Here is a 19,178-nt window from a genome sequence, read left to right on the forward strand (position 1 = left end):
GTTTCCGCTCGCGAGTATACACTTTATTCCGCGAGCTTTCCTCCGGGCTACGATGCGGAAACTGGAGCAATCGTGACATGATCCTGGATCGAGCCCGCGGGCGGACGGGCCTCCTTCCTCGATCGAATTCTCTCAATTATGTAGAACCACCTGCATCGCTGATTATTAGCCGTAAAGTCTACTGTGAGTGACCTGTGGACTCCGGCGGACTGTAAATACCGGCCGTTCGTACATTACCCGGCTAATGGCGGTTAATGGGTTAACGTACGGACATTGGAGAATATATAGAAGTACAATAATTAACGAGTTTATTGTTCTTTTAGCGAATTATGGAGTACGAAGAAAGCAAAGTTACGATGTCGGGAAAATGCTCGATTTTATCACTGGCTATTTAAATTGGAATTTTAACTAGGTAAATGAGGTGATTTGGGCCTAGTGGCTTTCCGATCATTTCTAGTCGCCATCAAATTTCCAGAGTAAAAATCAATTAGGGCAAATTAAAGAGGAGACTTTGCCCTTTAAAACAAGCTAAGCCGCATTGCTGTACGATTTTTTTCAACAAAGTTACAGTGCGATGAATTTTCACGATTTATTTAAATTGGAATTTCAAGCAGGTCCAGGAGCTGATTTGGGCCTCCTGGCTTTTCGATAATTTCCAACCGCCCCGGAACAGTCAAGTTAACAATCAAGTAGTGCAAATTAAAGAGGAGACTTTGCTCTATAAAACACAATAATTTTCATTATTGTCCGTTTTTTTTTAACAGAGTTACTATAGTTCAAAGTTTAACAATATTTTAAGTATAAGAAGCATCGCGTCTCCCATGATTTTTAGCTCCGCAAAATTTTTGTAGTAAAAATCAATTAGTACAGGTTAAAGTAGAGACTTTGCCCTTTAAAATACGCTAAGCCGCATTGTTGTACGATTTTTTGCAACAAAGTTACAGTGCCTCGAAAAAATAAAAAAAAAGCCTAGACGCTTTCTCAGCCAATACTCAAAAGATTCGACCACCCTCCTCAAATCGGCATCCCTCCATCAACCCCCTCCCCTCTCCCTGTACATCGAAAATAGTCGTCGGCCTTACGTAAGAGTGACGAGTTCAACGGGGTCCATTCTATTAACGGGTTCGCCGTAGGAAAGTTCGTAGCAGCTTCGGCTCGGCCAATTTATTCCATTGTCTGGAATAAGCCATTAAACGCATTCATGGGGCGAAACAATGGTCATTGCCACCGGTAAAAACGAGGGATGGAAGAGTGTAGGAGGAGGAGGAGGAGGGTGGGTTGAAAACCGTATCGAAAAGCCGGGCCCGGATTTACAGAACGGCGGCAACCGTTGCACAGTTTCAGGGTTAAAATGCGCGACGAAACGAAATCGTCGGTGAACAAAAACGAGCGTAATTCTACGGAACTCGCCGAGCGTAATTCTTGGCCGAGGGAAAGGGACGTCGAGAGGGGGGGAGAGGGAAACAATAGGCGGGCGAAGAAAATGGATTAACGATCGATCGATTTAGTCCCGCGGCAAACACCGGTGAATTATGTATTTTCGAGTGGGGAAGACGAGAGACGTGCCTTCCTCGAAACGAACGAATTTCGCTTCTTGTTTGCTCGAGGTCTCTCTCTCACTCTCTCTCTCTCTAGGTTTGCTTACTCTATTGGTCGCTACCAGAGCCTCTCCTTCACCCTTGCTTATGTTCTGCAGCCGGCGCAGCGAGAGTCTCGTCGAACATGATATCGCCGAGAAGCAATCATCGGCTCGCAAATGCCTCCGCGAAGACTTCCGTCGCTGGCCCGATAAAATCTCTTACGAGTCCGCGTCGCAACGCCCCGTAAAAATGCGACGCCGTCGTCGGAACCGATCCGATTACACGGAGTTTTATGCGAGGCGTCGCGTCGCCTCCGACTCGCGCGTAAAAGGATGCGCATCCTCGACGAGGCGTTGATTAACGGAAGCTGCACCCACGGGATAAGCGATCGACGAGTATCTTTGATTTTGTTGTCGACTTTAGGGTGCAATGACACTTTGCTTAGCAAGAAAAATTCTTTGGAAAAAAGATAAAAGAAGGAGGAATTATGGGAGGATGATTTATTTTGGAGTTATAAAATTTTTAACGAAGCGAGGAGGAAGAGAAAGACTTTGGGGGTGAAAATATTCATAGGAACGTGGTAGCTTCATTTCTGATGCAACGATTATTTATTTCCAAAGAACAGTGCCTTGAGAACGAGGTAAAAAATAGCCAACCATGTCAGACCAACAATTTTTAATATATTTAATTTTATAAACTCCCTATTCCTCCATTAAAATTAAACCAAGGCCTGACTTCATAAATAAAATTAAATTTAAAAACCAGGATATCCCAATTTCTGAGCTAGCAAATATTCACTAACAGAGAGCTAGTAAACAACAGCTCCTTAACCCCAAATAAAAAAATAATACCCTTTGGAAGACCAGAACTTTTTATAGAATTTAATTTAAATACACTGTGTTCCTAAACAAAAATTAGAAGACCAGAGTTTCGGCTTCTAAGATAGAATTAAATACAGGCAGCACGATGGCCGAAGTTTCGTGAGCTAACTAGTATTTAGTCGCAAAGAGTAGTCCTTAAAGAATGAGACGTAAGAGAGTGAACTCTGCGAGACCGACACTTTTGCGGATACTTAATTCTCATACCTTTTCTGCGCGAGAACGGACTGACTGTAGTACGACTTTAGAAGCAATATTAAATATGAAAAACATGATGGCTGAACTTGCGAGCTAACAAGTATTTCTTTGTATAAAGGAGTGTCTTAAAGGATAAGACAAGGGAGGGTGGAGTCTGCGAGCTAAAGACTTCCGAAGATGCTTAATTTTAATACAGTGTCTGCTTGCAAAAGAGTGAAAAACATTTCGTCTGACCTTAACGATAAAGATAAATATAAGGAGAATGGTGGCTGGGTTTATGATCTAACAAGTATTTGTTTGTAAAGAGTGGCTCTTTGGAAAGATGTTACAAAATAATAATGTCTGTAATACTGAGAATGTTTTAAATATTTAATTTTTATACTTTGTCTTTCAGTGCTAAAAATTGAGAAGGTAGAATCTGAGTTTTAAAAATTAAATTAAATGCAAAGACTATAATGGTCGGTCTAGGAACCTAACAAATATTTATTAGCAAAGAATAGTCCTTTAAAAACGTGCTATGAAAATAATAATTTCTATAAGCTCATATTTCTTTAAAATATTTAATATTTAAATAAAGGGTCTCCCAGCACTAGAAAATAAAAAGCAAGGATCTGACTTTAAAAAATTAAATCAAATACAAGGACCATAATGATCGTTCCGATGACGTAACAAATATTTATCCACAAAGAGCAGTTGTTAAAAAACACGATAAAAAAGACTCAACACAGTCCAGCGACCGTTTCAGAAATAATTAATGACTGTACGTTGCGTGGCCGGGCGAATCTGGGACGGAAACGGATCGCCGCGCTTGTTATTTAGCAAAAAGACTCCGAGTACAATGAAAAGATGGCTCAACATTCTCCTCCCTCCCCGGAGTTTCGCTTAGACTGCATTATGTTTCAGTTTCGACTAAATCCGCGTCTTCGCGTTGAAAACGTGATCCTTTTACCGTGGAATATGACCTACATGCCTGACTCCGCCTGTCCGACTATTAACGGAGGTTTCTACTTGTAACGCTTGAAGCATTACCCTCCCGCTCTCCCCCCTCGCCAGTCCGTCCATTTTGTAATAAGTATTTAGCGTCGACGCGGAGCCCGGGAATAGTCTCGGTTAACGAAGTTAGGTCGCGTGCAGCTCCGTTTCAGTTAACCGGGGGAACTACGGGGCACCGAGATTGAGAGTTTATCGACGTGTCTGACTGTAACTAGTCCTCTTCTACTTCCTCCCCAGCGCGAAATATGAACCACGCTAAATTGCCGGCTATCGCTGTCGAGAAACTTTCCGATTTTCGTTTCGCTCGATAAAACAATTCTCAAACTTTAGTTCATGTGAAATACACGGAGATATTAGTTTATATAAATTTGTGGCTGCATTTATTCGATGGAAAGATTGCTTTACATTTATACTATTATATTTGTATTATTATAGTGTATGATTTATATATTTATTATTCGAACACAGCAGAGGCAATTATATAATAAAGAGTCCTTTAAATTGTCCGAGTAAAGAATTATTTGAATTATTCGAATAAATAAATTAATTTATAATTAGTAATGAGATAGAATAATATTCGAAAGAAATATTCGACTAAATGGAATTAATTTGAATAATTACCTCAAATAAAAATAGTCAGAATAATATAGTAATAACCCTGACATAATTAGAACAATATAGTATAATATAATATAATAATAATTGGAATAGTACAATTAATTCCAAATAATTTCAAATAACTTCAAATAATTCCAAAGGCATATCACTGTTACCCTAATCAATTTTTAAAACTACCCCAGCCATCAACTTCCTGTCACAACACAGCCATAACCTCCAATCTCGAGGCACTCTAACGAACCGAGAACGCTTAACAAAATTGAAGCGCGCTCTAACATTTCGTGTGTTAAAGTTCGACAAACGGGAAACCATGAATCGGCGCGCAAGGAAGGAGAGTCGGTCGTAGCCGCGCGCGTTTCCTGTTTAGGTAAATAATGTCGGGCCGAAAGTGGCCGACCGTGTAGAGAGCGAGAGAATAGCATTGTCGAGAGACAGAGCCGGGAAGGTTTCTAGGCCGTAAGGCAGCGGCCGCTAATCAGCTCACCACGCATCCGTGGCCGAGTAAAGGGTAGCAACTGACCGTGATATTAATTGCTTTCTGGCTATTAGCAAATGGTACCTCGGAGACCCGGTAAGAGGAGCGGCAGAGAGCGAGAGAGAAAGAGAGAGAGAGAGAGGGAGAAAGGGAGGTAGATGGTGCACCAGCCAAGCTCGCCATTAACATTAACGCGACGCAATACGCTGTTTACTAGCGCCCAGACACACCGAAGTCGCGTTTAAATCACGCACAGCAGAAAGGGAAACTGCTACGACATTGTTTATTCCGTAGACATTGCGTATGGCTCGCAGCCAGCTAGTTGGAACAGAGCTAACCCTTCCTTCGGTTCTACTAATCTCGGTTTCTGTATTCATCTTTTGACTTGACTGCCATTTTGTAAGTTGCCGAGCTTTGTTATTTTAAGACAGAAGCCAAATGGATTTTGTGAGTATAAGAAGCATCGCTTCTCCTACGATTTTTAATATCCACCAAATTTTTATAGTAAAAATCGATTAGGGCAAATTAAAGTAGAGACTTTGCCCTTTAAAACAAGCTGAGCCGCATTGTTGTACGATTTTTTGCAACAAAGTTACAATGCCTCAAAAAAAGACAAAGAAAGCCTAGGTGCAGCAAGCGTGAAACAAATCGTAGAGATTAAAATACTTGGTTTTATAATATTTGACTGATAATATTAAACATATAATATTAGACTTATGATATACGTTATCTCAGTTTTATTAATTCTAGAATATTCCGTGTCTCCCAATGAACAACTGTGTCACTCGCGCCGTCATGATAAAATTCCAGGACTCCGCCGAAAAATTTTAATAAACCATCGACTTAATCGTTGAAAATCGATGGAGGGTCATTGATAAACGTAGACAAACGAGCGTGTTTCTGTCCGGGGGTTGGGAGGGGGAGGGGGCAGGGACGCGTCGCCGGACGATGAATCACAGTGCGAGATACGAAACAGCCGGCGATTTTCGAGCACTTTTCGCGCGACACGCTGTTTACCCGTAACCCCTTCCCCCATAGGCGCCGCGCGTTTGCGTATTCAAAACAGTTTCGAAAATTTAGTAATGCGTCCGAACGAATCTGTCAATACGGATTCATTTGCAGAGACGCGCGCGCGCGCGCGCGCGTGTGTGTGTGTCCCCTGGTCGAACGATAAAACGGTTCGCAAATATGCGATCGTTAATTAAGTTCCGGGACTCGTCGCCGGATACGCGCGTGTTATAAAAATGTTACCTCTGACCGTCGTCTATAGACCGGCGCGCGTGGTACCATAGGGGCGGGGAGGGAGGGAAGGGGGAAGCGGTGACAAATGGCTCGGTAATGGCGGGCACGGAAAATAAATCCGAAAAGGCGGCATTAAAATTTCCATTGCGGTCGACGAGAGAACCGGGGCGTCCCCTCCCCCCTCCCCCTCCCCGAAAATCGGAATAAACATCGGACGCGACCTGCAAATATACTTGTTACGCGTGAATAATAATGCCTGTAGCCCGACACACTGACGGTATATTGCGTGGGCCAACGTTATATTGACGAACACGCGCGACGCGTTTCGCTGATAATCGCGCGATTTGATAACGGCGGGGCGACGCCGTTCCTTTTCCATCTACCGGCGACGATTTAATCGGTTCGCTTCAATAACGCTATTTCGTAATTAAAATTCTATATCTCTCTTTTGTCGTGTACCGTGGACGAAGTTTTTGACACTGATAGTCTTTAATAAATTAAGTCTAATAAAATTAGGAAATATTAAAGTAGGAACTATAGTACGTAAAAGAAATTAATATTTGTCTAGCATAAATAATAAATAACTCACAAATATATAATACATAATTATAGACGTAATAATAATATAATATAGACTAAATTAATTAATAGCTATATTATTAATAATATAATAATAATATAACTTAAATTAATAGCTAGCGTTATCCCACCGCTTTTGCATCACCCCATCCTCACATAAGCAAAAGGTTAACAAACGCAACACTTCCATAAAAATTGCAAAACTATTTCCACAACGTTCTAGAAACCATTTCACATGCAATAAATTCCACAGAACATTTTTTCCTGTTTAGTCGCCTATTAATTTGCGTTCCATTGTTCAAAGGGTCGGCCGGGGGATCGTCGTTTCTCGCAGCAATCGCGGCAGCCAAGCGGAATCATTTATCACGTGGTACCGGTTCGCGCGCGAGATTGTTGAGTAAAAAATATCGAAACGGGTGAAAACTTTGTATCTCGGGACCAGCAGATGAAAGTTTACCGTGGCCGGTGGCTAATTAAGAGTTACTTTCAATGAAGGTTCCAAAAGTGAAACCTGCCCGGGCCCACACAAGTAAGAATAATTGTTGAGGGGATGCCGAGAAAACCGCGCGCGGCCGCGGCGGCGTTTGTTTTTCCAGTCGACGTCGGGCCGGGTTGTAACAAATGTGAAAAGTTCGTTTTGAGACGAAATTGGACGCGAAAGATTCTCGCGATGAATCGATCGCGATACCGTCGGACGAAAAAGTAGCGAAAACTTGTTCGTTCTAAAGAATAGGTTCTTCATTTTCTTGCTATTGTCACGTTAATATAATAATATAAATAAAATTGATATATATTTGATATAATATATACTTATATATTAATATTATTCTCTTTAAATATTTATGTATTTTTTATTTTATTTTTGTAGATATCTTTTAGACACAATAATTTTTTAAAAGGGACAGAAAATTAAAGTCGATGCCGCGTTTATATTACTTTAAAAACTGAAATATTATTATCAAGGCAGTATATACTCATTGCAATTTCAAAGAACAGAATAACATCAATACTTCACAAATTATTACTAATAATTATTATAGCGAATCGGTCTCGTCAAAGTATAAAAAGGGGTTAATCAAAGGCAACGCAATCAAGTCGAATTTAAGGTTTATTTAAGTTCGATGACCGTGCGAGTGGAATAGGGACAGCCTGTGGTCAGACAAGACGAATTTAAACGACGTGTGCGAATAAGAAGATAAAAGTGTGACAGTGATATATCGGTGTGCGAGTGAAATGAGAACGTCATGTGGCCAGGCAGGTAGAATACGGGCAGTCTCTGTGGCCGGGCAAGTAGAACGAGGACATTATGTGGTCAGACAAATAGTGTAGGGACGATCTGCGGTCAACGAAGTAGAATAAGAACGAGCTATGACGACGTCATTGTTCTTTGTTTCTGGGCTATTAAAATTATTTAAACATGAAATACCTGTCTAGACAGATTCTATCTCTTGCAGTTAGAATAATAAATTTTGCATAAATATCCGCCGTTTAAATATTAATTAAGTTGAATAATTTATATGATGAAATATGTAGAGTAGAGATACTGATTCGTAGTCAGACAGGTAGAATAAAAAGTACCTGTTATTCAACAGTCTGGATAATATTATCCTACGGTCGAACAAGTTGAACAATTTATGATAAAATAAGTAGAGTAATGTTATTCATGGTTAGACGAGTAGAAACGACTGTAACTACGACCTGGTAAATTGGATAATGATATCTTATGGTCAGACAAGTGGAATAGGAACTATGATAAAATAAGTGAGACCAGTATGGCCAACTATATTAAACCATAGTCGAACGTATCCTCTAACAAAATTAAAAATCTATTAAGTAAATCTGATGTTTAAAAATTACCAAATCTATATTATATTATATATAAAATTAATTTATATCTAAGACCTAACAGCCATGTCACTGAATGAAACTCTAACATCGATGCTAGAAGTGATGAACTCTCTCAATATTTCAATAATTTTTATAATAATTAAACGATGGTGTAAAGTCCCAACCAAAAATAGATGATCTATGGAAATATTAGCTGGTGCAAAAATGTTTGAAAAATATAGGTTAATTGGTTATTTGAGGGGTCCTCTAGGATCGACTTTCGAGATTGTCTTTCAGTATCGTTCTTTAGGATTGTCTTTCAGGATCGCCCTTTAGGTCCCCCCTTTAGGTTGCCCCTTTAAGATCGCCGTTTAGGTTCCCTCTTTAGGTTCCCCCCTTAGGTTCCCCCTTTAGTATCGTTTTGTAGGATCGCCCTCTAGGATCGTCCTTTAGATGCTTCCTTTAGAATCAGCCTCCAAGACCATGCTAAAGATCCTTCTCCAATACCTTGCTAAAGATCCTTTTCCAAGACCTTGCTAAAGATCGTTGCCCCCTAGATTGGCAGTAGCCTAGTTCCCCTATCCTCATAGTAGACCAACGAAGTCTTACCTTGGAAAGCAGCCTCGAAGGTGGTCTTCTCCTCGACGGGATTCTGTCCGAGCACCAGCACCACCGTGAGCAGCGCGAGGACCACGAGGAACCGGCAAACACGAACTTCCGCCATCGTCCCGCGATGTAGGTGCACGACGCGCGCCCGCCCCGAGAGACAGTCTTCACTTTCGCATTTCGAAACCAAACGAAACTTCTCGATCGATTACTCGCTAATCGAGTGGCTCACCGTCGAACGCGCACTGAAACTCGAGCGATCCCGGGGAAAAGACACTCGCCTTCGAACGCGGATCGATTCTTACAGGGGACGAAAACGCACGACGCTATTGCACCTCCGGAAACACTGGCGTACCACTTTCTTCTTTTACCTTGCCTTTCTTTCTCCCTTTCTCTCTCTTTAGCTCTCTCGTTAGCTCTCTCTCTCTCTCTCTCTCTCTCTTTAGCTCTGTCTCCTGTGGACAACGCGAAGACACTCGATCAGGTGCCACGACCAGCGCTAGGAAAAACCTCCTTCAAAAATTGTCCCTTTTTCTCTCCTAAACAATCGGTTTTGCAAATCCTTTGCAAATCCAAAAAGTATCCTTGGTGCAAGAGAAGCTACTCCTATGCAGACACTGTACTGCTTTAGACGCAATGCATTTTAATGCAAGTAACTTATAATTAATTAATGGATTGGGTTAGGGATTTTTAGCAGATGCTGTTTAGTCTGCTCTATAAGAGGGAAGACTACTGAATTTATTTTGTAAACGCTTATTAAGTTGGTCTGGTTCTTAGGAACTTACTAAGTAAATTTGATTAATAATAATTACTGATTCGCCAAATCTATATTTATACTATATATATATATATTTATACAAATACAGCAAGTATATTTGTGGCGAACGAAAGCTAATTTTATTATTAAAAAGGAATTTCAATATCGAATAAAGGGTGGAGTAATACAGATCGATTTAATAAGTGATTGCCTTTAAAGGAGTCAAATTTAATAAAATCGGATTTAATAAAACCGTATTTAATAAAATCGCCTTTAATAAAACCGTATTTAATAAAACCATCTTTAACAAAAATCATCATTAATAAAACCGTATTTAATAAAAATCATCTTTAATAAAAATCATCGTTAATAAAAATCGCCATTAACAAAACCACCCTTAATTAATGTCTCCCGAAAATCATCCCCCATAAAATCGTATCCCACAAAATCGCCATCAACAGAATTAGCAAACTCGAGCCATAGATTCTCTTTACAAAGTTCCTCGCAGACAAACTCCACTACACGAGATTCGACGAAGCGCATTGCGAACAATACTACTACAGCACCGCTAAAACTCCCCCGTCCGCATCCTAGTTAAATAAACAACCAAAAAACGAATAAACAACTAGACTAAGAAGACTATCTCTCGCATTAAAAGATATTAAAAAATTGACCAGTGTTAAATGAGGGCAAACGTTGCAATTAGGGTACCCAGCGCTGGTCAAGAGGCTCGACGGTGAAAAGGAAGAGGTCACAGGTGGCGTGTGTCAAGGTGACGCGTCGGGGTATCAGATAACAATAGGGCAAAAAGGTGGACAATTGCCTTCCGGTTTTCGGCGCGTACGCGTGCATCGGAACGGTAAAGGATTAGGTTGCAGGGGTGTCCGACAAGCGAGCGAAGAAGGGACACGCGCGCGGAGCGGAGAGGAGCGGACAGGAAAGAATTGAAGCGCGGAGAGGAGCGAAGCGGGTAGGAGCGGATCGGAGCGGATCAAGGCGCGTTGGGATCGTGGCGCGGAGCGGATCGGAGCGGAACGAGGCGCGTTGGGACCGTGGCGTGGAGCGGATCGAGGCGCAAAGAGGACCGAAGCGGATTGGAGCGGTTTCTTCGAACCTTTCGCGACAGGAAAAAGTGCCTTTTTGACAGCCGCGCGCCGCGGTTTAGCCTTCACTCGCTCGTGTAATGAGAGCTCGCGATATTTACGGTTCTTGTTACCCGTCGGCACCGAACGATCACCTTCTCTCTCTCTCTCTCTCCCTCTCTCTCTATTCAGTCCCGGCGACTCGGCGCGACGCGTCGGACCCGCTGATATTCGATGCAAATTCACTCGACACCGTATGCATATCAATATCGGTACGCATATTTCACTGGCCGGCTCAAAGGCAGATATACACTTTTCGCTGCGGGAGAAAGAGGGTAAATACGCGGATGGAAAAGCGATACGAGCGAGTCTCTCTGTGTGGACCGGGTACACCTATCTACTCTCTCTCCTCTACTCTCCTCTCCTCTCCTCGTCGCTGCTGCTGCTGCTGTAGCTGCTTTCGAGTGACTCTCTCAGAGAGGCCACTCCGCCAAGAATGTTTTTGCGGTGAAAAATAAATAAAATAAACCTTGCTATTTTTCACGACGGTCACTCGGATCACTGGGAAGGTTTCGATTGTTCGAGGAAATTTTTTCAACTCTGTTTTAACCCTTTCTGGCTACTCGATACTATGATCTCGTCTGGAGTTGTCTAGGTTTTGCGATCCTTTTCATGAGAACGATACTCTTTGATCGAAGAAGGTACTTTGGGATTCTTGATATAAATTGACAAGAGAAGGTACTTTGTTTGTTAAAGTTATCCTCGCTTGTTGATGCCTGTCTACTTGTTCAATAATTAAGTTTTTCACTCAATTTTTTTAGGGGATGACCGGAGCTTTTACCGAAGTTCTGCGAACCTTTGTGGATTTTTCAATTAAAAATAGTCGCGTGATTGCGTTCGATTTATTTTTTCCTTTTACTTTGGTGTTCTCTAGTAATTATTAACCAGCGATGGCTAAATTATTGCTCGAAATTTTATGGATTTTTAGATATTTTTATTAGATGGTGATAGCTTGAATTTATGTGGTCAATGAACAGTGATACCACACTGGTATTAATTTATCTCACGATCGCGTTTATTTATTACTATTATTATTATTCTAATTTCTAGAGAGTCCAGAGTATAATTATTGCTCCTGAATGATTTTTATAAATTTTGCAATTGCTGTAGCATGAATTTCTTTGGTTATTGGCTAACTGACACCATGGCGTCTCACGACAATAATAATAATTAATTCTAATTAATTATTCTAATCAATTCTTAATACTCCAACAATTTCCAAAGCCCTCGCAGCTGTTAGTTATCACAAAACATCAGCATTTTCAAATAACTATCCTTAATTGCCCCAATACCTTCAATAACTATACCCTTTAATTTTAATAATCCTTCACAGTCTGAATTGTCATATTTCTCCGACAATTACGTTCTATCTACCCAGTCTAGACAGAGCCTGCCATTGCGTGAGCCTCGGCGGTTAGCGGCCGCCACACACTGATCATCGCACGTTTATTTATCCACTTTCCCTATGCGTTTACTTCCTCGACACTTCCGCGTGCAGTGCTTCACCAAAGCGCAGCGCCGAAGTAGAAGCAGTTCCCCTACAAATTCGCAGGCAATTTCCGTGACGGTCACTTTCCACTGAAGCGACACAAGCAGAGATCCTGTCACAAGCAGCTCGCGCGACACTTCACTGCCCAGAGTACTCTGTGTGTAAGTTTGGTTCGCGGAAACTCTTTGCTATCGAAGGAAGAAACAACAATTTCGTCCCTCTGTATTTATGATAGAGGAGAGCCGGTTTAGAGGAGAGAGAAGGTCTAGAGGAGACAGGGTCTAGAGGAGAGCAGGTATAGAGGAGAGCAGCAGGTCTCGAAAGTAGCCGGTCGTCGCAGCGACCGAAGAGAAAAGAAATTAACTAGAGGATAAAAAGAAAGAAATTAACTAGGAAATAAAAAGAAATAAATTAGGGGTTGAAAGAATTGGAAAATTGGATTCGCGGCGCGATTTAGGGAGGCGAATCGCTTTGAACGACGACGAGGAAACGCGGCTCGCGAAACGAAGAGGCGGATAGAGCACCTGGGAAAGCGGCGAGGAATTCTCGATGGATTCGTGCGTGGCCGGGGCGAGAGCAGAGTGGCCTCGGGTCGTCGTACCTGCCCGGACAGAGCGAGAGAACTCGTCGTGTTCGGTCGTGGAAAACGTTCGCGAGAGAACAGGGTGTCCAGAAGAGGGGTTTGTCACACACGCGAACTCGATGGAAAGAAGGAGCTCCGCGACAGCCGTCGATGCCGGCCGGTGTCTCCAATCGAACTGCGGGGGTTGGTCGACGGTGGCGCCGCCGAGGGACGCCGAGGGACGCCGAGGGTACGCCGTGCGGCATGCGTCATAACGCCACCGCCTTCGATCGGCCGCCATTTTTTTTTTAAGCGCGTTACTAACCCCCTGAAAAACATTCCACCCCGGCGGACGCCTCTGCTTCCCGATCGGGACAGCTCTCAGGGCCGTCTGCTACTCGAGTCTCCGAAAAATCGGCTCAATCGCTCCTGGAATTCACCGTCTTTCTTGCAACGGACCTCTGATTGGCCGACTTGCCACGAAATTTGGCAACACGGCGTCGTCTCTGGATAGTTTCTGTGCAGCAAATTTCCGATTTCAACCCTTACGCGGTTATTTACTGGAATTATACGTTTTTACGCCTATGTGCTTTGCATTCCTATTTTCATTCTATTTATTTTATTAATTCGGAGAGATATTTAATATTCGAAAAATTATTTAGTTTGGGACATCCCTTGCTATATCGATTCTCTAACTTTATATATTAATTATTACAGCGAAAGAATGTTACGTTTTAAATCGATTAAATTGACTGTGAATAAGTAGTTACCCTTATGGACAAGAAAGGGTTGAAATTTCGCACAGACGATTTTTCCTTCGTCAGCTATCGAACGGTATAGTTAGTACAAATAATAAGTAGTTTAGAAATGTAAAATAAATAACTATAAACGTAATAATAATAATAATATAGCTTAAATTAATAGCTTGGGTTAGCCCACCCCTTTTGTATTAGCCCCATTCTCATTTGAGGTTGGCCCTGTCCCGTTTGAATTAACCCCTGCCTCTTTGGGGTTGATCCTTTCCTCTTCCGCATTTGTATTCATCGAGTTTAAAGAAATATATAATAAACGTAGAATTGATATACAATACATAGAAAATTAATATAGAATAAATATACAGTAAATAGGGAATAAATATGAAATAAATATAGATAAAATATAGAATAGGTCTCGGCCATCTTAATGAACTATCCCCTTCGACCCCCAAAAAATCAACAGATCCCCGGAAATTTGTCAACTAAATCTCGCCTTTGGAAATCTTCATCGACGTTTTCCACGTTTCCCGAAAAAGCACGTTTTCCAGTAAAAACGGTATTTATAATACGAAATCGTTGTCAAAGGTGAAACGAGTCTGCGTGCTTAATTATAAAGGCCCCCTATCGACCTGGTCGGCAGTATGCATAACAATAAACTGTAACAGGGTGCAAATTGAAATTCCCAGTTGACAAGTTCAAGCCGGACAATGGCCTGTACACAAAAGCCGAGTAAAATCGACGAGACTCGCGCGTTTGTCGGCGATGAAAATTCGATCGCCGGATCTTCTCGCGAAGATAAATATCGTAACTCGTGGGTGGGTAAAATGGGGGGGGGGGGGGGGGGTGGGAAAAACGGGCAACGGTGGCTACGGGCCGCGACTTTCACTTGTCGTTTAAGTAAATTCAGATTCCGCTTAAACCGATTAACAACGGCCCCTTGCAGTTAATCGAGTTCCAGCGGCGCGGCCCGAACGATAAACGGATAATCTTCCGCAGCGGAGAGAGAGGGTTCTCTCTCAAAGCGACGAAAATCTTGAGAGAGAGAGAGGGGGGGAGGGACCCGATGAAATTGTCTTAACGACCCGGCGACCTCGGGGAAAAATCGCGAAGGGGTGGCGGCGAATCAGGGGTGGATCGGAAATCCGGGGCGGAGAAATCACGCGAGCCGGCACTGAAGTGTGCAACAGAGTGCCGCGCGAACCCGGCCGCGCCGCGACCGTCGTCGTCGTCGTCGTCGTCGTCGTCGTCGGCCGGGTATCGCGTTACTCGTCGCAACGCGGCCACCGATTGTTACCAATATAATAGATTTATTTTATTAACAATATCAATAACATACACGGACAACGCTATTATGTCGGTTAATGAAACGCGATCCTCTGCGGAAGCGACGTGTTCACGTGTCGCTGTCGCGATCGCGCACCGATTTCGCTGCGGCAAATAAATCTAGGCAGTTGTAAAAATCAAAAATACGTTACAAAATCTAATACTGTTAACATAAATATTGTATCTTGCGTTCGGGACGGCCGCGTGGCTGCTCGCAAGCGTTCGGACTGCTCGAACTCTCGGATTACTTCGTTCAGACACCGTTCTTCCTCGAAGAGACTCTTCCCCTTCGTAGACGACGCTTTGAAAAAATTACAGAGACACGTTGGTACCTTTCGTCAAGGTAAAGAAAATATGCGATGAACAATTTCAGAAAATAAAAATGGTAAGAGACCGTCGGAACACTTGCGAACAGCGCGTCCAACCGGAGAAACTTAAATAATAAAGCACCTTGCTTGTGACGGACGGCGTTCGCGGGAGAATAAGTCAAATCTAATTTTAAAAGAGTGGGGGTAGGTCACGTGTATACTCTGAATCTTGTACAACAAAACACCACCATTTTTTCGAAGTCATATTTGACTTATTCGCCTGCGAACACCGGCGGCGAATCTCCTCGCGATCTCGCCGATAAACTAATGCCTTTCTCGTTTACGTGAACATTCTTGTACAACCAAAAACAAAAGATCGAAGACATTGTGTCGCGCGCGCACGCGCGGACAATTATGTGCTACCATTTACGGACGGTCTGCAATGTCAGAAATTTCGAGTCGGTCTGACAGTGTGAAAGTAGAAAAGGCACGGTAAAACATACGTAGGTACTCTCCTTCGTTCAACACGAACGGACGGTTTCTGTCGCCTCCTGAATATATATACAGGGTGACCAAAAAGTGACGATATCGAAAATAGGGGTTCCTGAGATCATTCTAAGAAACTTTTTCCTTTGCACAAATTTAATCCGAGGCTTCGTTTAGAAGTTATAAGCCCAAATACGCTCATTGGCGGTGCCAGCTCGCACCAGCTGCTCTCGTCTCTCATTGGTCAATGTTTTTCAGTTAATAACTTGTTAACGACGCCTTGGAGAAAATTATCGTAAAGGAAAAAGTTGCTTGGAATAACCTCAGGATTGTATGTTTATAATTTATTTATAAATTAGTGCAATTTTTTAATTTTTTGAAAATTTAATGGATTTCGTCAGCTGAGCTTTATTTTCGCAGCTTGATGCTATAGCTTCTGCACTTTTGGGACACCTTGTATGCATATATATGTGTATATATATATATATACTCGTTTTCCTATGTACTGTCGCTACTTGTACGATCATGCATCGTGGTCCCATCTCCGACCAATTCCGAGTTGCCGTTCCAGCATTCGGTGTAGTCAAACAATATTGTCATACAAATCACACTCCGAATATAGTTCCATAAACGTCGATTTACGTCGGTTCCGGGCTGATTTACATGTAGACAGTCAATCGAGGATGCGCCGCACGAACCTGTTCGAAACTTGTCATCTCGAGAAGTCCACTTTTGCCAACGTCGAACGCGATACTCCATTGCCTCCTTTATACTATAGCTTCCCTATAGTCATCTAGAAATCGTCTGATAATTTTTAATAATGATCCGGGAGTGCTCCATGAAAGGTGACGATGATTCCATTTAAATGGCTGCTGTCTGAATCCAATATTTTCGATAAAAATTAATTTAGAGTTCTTCGGAGACTGTCCAGCCATTTTTAATGGTGTTCCAAGAGTCCTCTATGGGTTTATAATAATTTTATAAGAATAGTCGATTTTTCTTGACATTTGGTATTTTATTCCTGCAGCTCTTTAGGCTGTCATTTATGGTTCTTTGAGGAGAGCTTAAATAATTTAAACAAAATTCTAACTTGTCGTTTCGAATCGTCCATTTTTTTCGAAATTGATCACTGTACTTCGACGTCCAATTTCATCAATTTTAATAGTGCCCCATTAAAAAGCCAACACTGAGACGATGATTCTACAATTATGGTACACCATAATTAATCTATACAATACAATCGTTCGAATAAACGCGAAGCCCTGAAACGCTTTAGGTTTTACAAACGTGTTGGAAACAACACTCCGTCGCCCCCATATGGGGTTCATCGTTTATTGCCCCCCGGAGGCGATTTAATAATTTTCAATAGTTTTTGTGTATCTGACCCTTGAGTCCACTACGCCAGCCAACGCAGTGGCCACACGGCTCTCTGTGTAGCTATTATTCATGGCTAAACTGCGGATCGTTATACAAACTTTTATATTTACGGACATTCTTCTGAGAACGCTGCAGCAACAAAATTTATTTAATCGACGAACCAATTTTTGTTGCACGTGTTTTAAGTGCAAGAGGCTCTGTTATTTACTATTGTAAATAGAATTGGTGATTGTTATACTGGATGTTAATTTTTTTTAATTATTAAACAATATATTCTGTTGTAATTTTGTTCTAGTATTTTAGGTACTAGTATTTAAATATTTTTATAATATTTTAGAGGCATTAATCTCGATGGTAAAAATTTAATAGACTCTTTTCTTTTTATTTATTATTTAAAAATATTTCGTTACTTTGGAACGCTATAATTAATCCTCCACGTATAGTATTTCTGTAATAATTCTACAGATATTATTTTCTCCCTCAGTGTTTAATTTATTATATATTAATTCATTTGTCCAGTCTATATTCTTCCAACAACAGTATAATAATCTCCAATGATTTTAGCTGAGTTGATATAATGGTTCTCAATGCAATCGACGGTCTATCAATTTAAAAAATCTCTGCACTCTTTAGTTTATTTATTATAACCCAGGACATGGTCTTTTGCCAACTCGGAACGCTATAATTCGTCATCCGTGCACAGCGTCGAGTCTCCACCCTTCATACTAATCTCCAACGATCTTTAAAAAGGTCGAAAGTCCTCAAGCCCCGGATACAATTGTCAACGTGTCGTCAACAATTGGTCTGCATCGAATATTTCTCATAAAAGTCCCGTCGTCCAGGTCTGGCAACTTCGAACGCAACGTCCGGTGTCCACCACCTCCGATGCGGATCGTTTACGGTCCACCAGAGGGCGGCTCAGTAATTTTTAATGGTGTTGACGAAGGTGGCCCAGGAGTCCTCTATGGGCGCCAGGACCGTGATGACGATGAGGGCAGCGCAGAACAGTACGATCACGACGAAGTACAGGCCGAAGATGCATTTTCTGATCCCGGAGTGCTGTCGGACAGAATGTGAAATGAGTGAAAATACCAGCCGGCTGGATCCTCTTTCTAGGGATCCTTATGGGGGTGAGGGTCTTGAAAACTTACGGGAGCATCCTGTCTGGCATCCGGATGGACCATCGAGCCGCGGGAGTGCATGTCGTTCATCGGGAACGAGTTCACCCTCTGACTGGCCTGCCTGTCAGACGCGCAGCCGACGAACTATAACACATATCGATTCCCTTCGTTATGGTGGTACGTTCCCCGAATAGCTGAGAAACCGGAAACCGCGACCGTGCAGATTTCCGGGGCGGTCAGACTTTTACCATAGACTCTAGCGATTTTTCGTATGATTTTTATTGAGTAAATTGTGCCTTTTCATGAGCGAAGGGGTAGCTTTTTTATTTTATTTTTATTATTTTTATTTTAGGGTAGTTTTGGCTTTAAAAAGTAATATAAATAGGACGTTGTACTATCTTCTATTCGGTTATAATTTTATGTAGTTAAATAGTGATTAAACAATATTTTAAATTGAATATAAAAGGCACAAGTGAAATATTTAATAATATAGTAAATATAGTGGCACAATTTTTAAAGTGACTTAAATCTATACTGAAACTGAGGGGGTGGTTCAGAAATAAAATTTGAAAAAATAGGATTTAAGGGTGGTGTTTCAAAAATAAAAATAAAAAATGTACAGTGCGATTAAATTTACAATTTCTATGGAAATAATAATCGCAGTGAATTTGTAATATTTGCTAACCCAGATTGCAGTTAACAAACTGTGGATCCAGTGAAAATTTTCTAGCTCTGCCATTTAATATTTCAAATTAATTAGCAATTTACAAAGAGAGCAAAGAGAATTTTGCCAGCCCAAAGTAAGAATAAAACCAATGGAAGGCACCCTGGAATTAGCATCGCGCTGGGTGCGCTCTACGAG

At 41.7% G+C, this 19,178-nt stretch overlaps 2 protein-coding genes across 3 annotated transcripts in view; both read right to left on the reverse strand.

Moving 5' to 3' along the window:
- LOC144468095 (pikachurin) overlaps positions 1-13,128 on the reverse strand; it is a 230,041-nt gene extending 216,913 nt beyond the window's left edge. Inside the window, exons 1-2 of one of the 2 annotated variants that reach the window (XM_078177279.1) lie at positions 12,986-13,128; positions 9,000-9,451 (exon numbers count right to left, since the gene is read on the reverse strand). In XM_078177279.1, the coding sequence (XP_078033405.1) occupies positions 9,000-9,114 (115 nt within the window). In that variant the 5' untranslated portion in view covers positions 9,115-9,451; positions 12,986-13,128. Of the gene's footprint in view, positions 1-8,999; positions 9,452-12,908 lie in introns of both variants that reach the window. The other variant, XM_078177288.1, reaches the window with a different exon arrangement.
- Positions 13,129-14,994: 1,866 nt separating this feature from the next.
- The window catches only part of LOC144468865 (putative ferric-chelate reductase 1 homolog), a 36,340-nt gene continuing 32,156 nt past the window's right edge, over positions 14,995-19,178 (reverse strand). Inside the window, exons 11-12 of the mRNA XM_078178642.1 lie at positions 18,347-18,460; positions 14,995-18,254 (exon numbers count right to left, since the gene is read on the reverse strand). Coding sequence (XP_078034768.1) covers positions 18,114-18,254; positions 18,347-18,460 — 255 coding nt within the window. The 3' untranslated portion in view covers positions 14,995-18,113. The remainder of the gene's footprint in view (positions 18,255-18,346; positions 18,461-19,178) is intronic.

The sequence above is a fragment of the Augochlora pura genome, chromosome 1 (assembly GCF_028453695.1).
Source record: "Augochlora pura isolate Apur16 chromosome 1, APUR_v2.2.1, whole genome shotgun sequence".
NCBI classification, from domain to species: Eukaryota; Metazoa; Arthropoda; class Insecta; order Hymenoptera; family Halictidae; genus Augochlora; species Augochlora pura.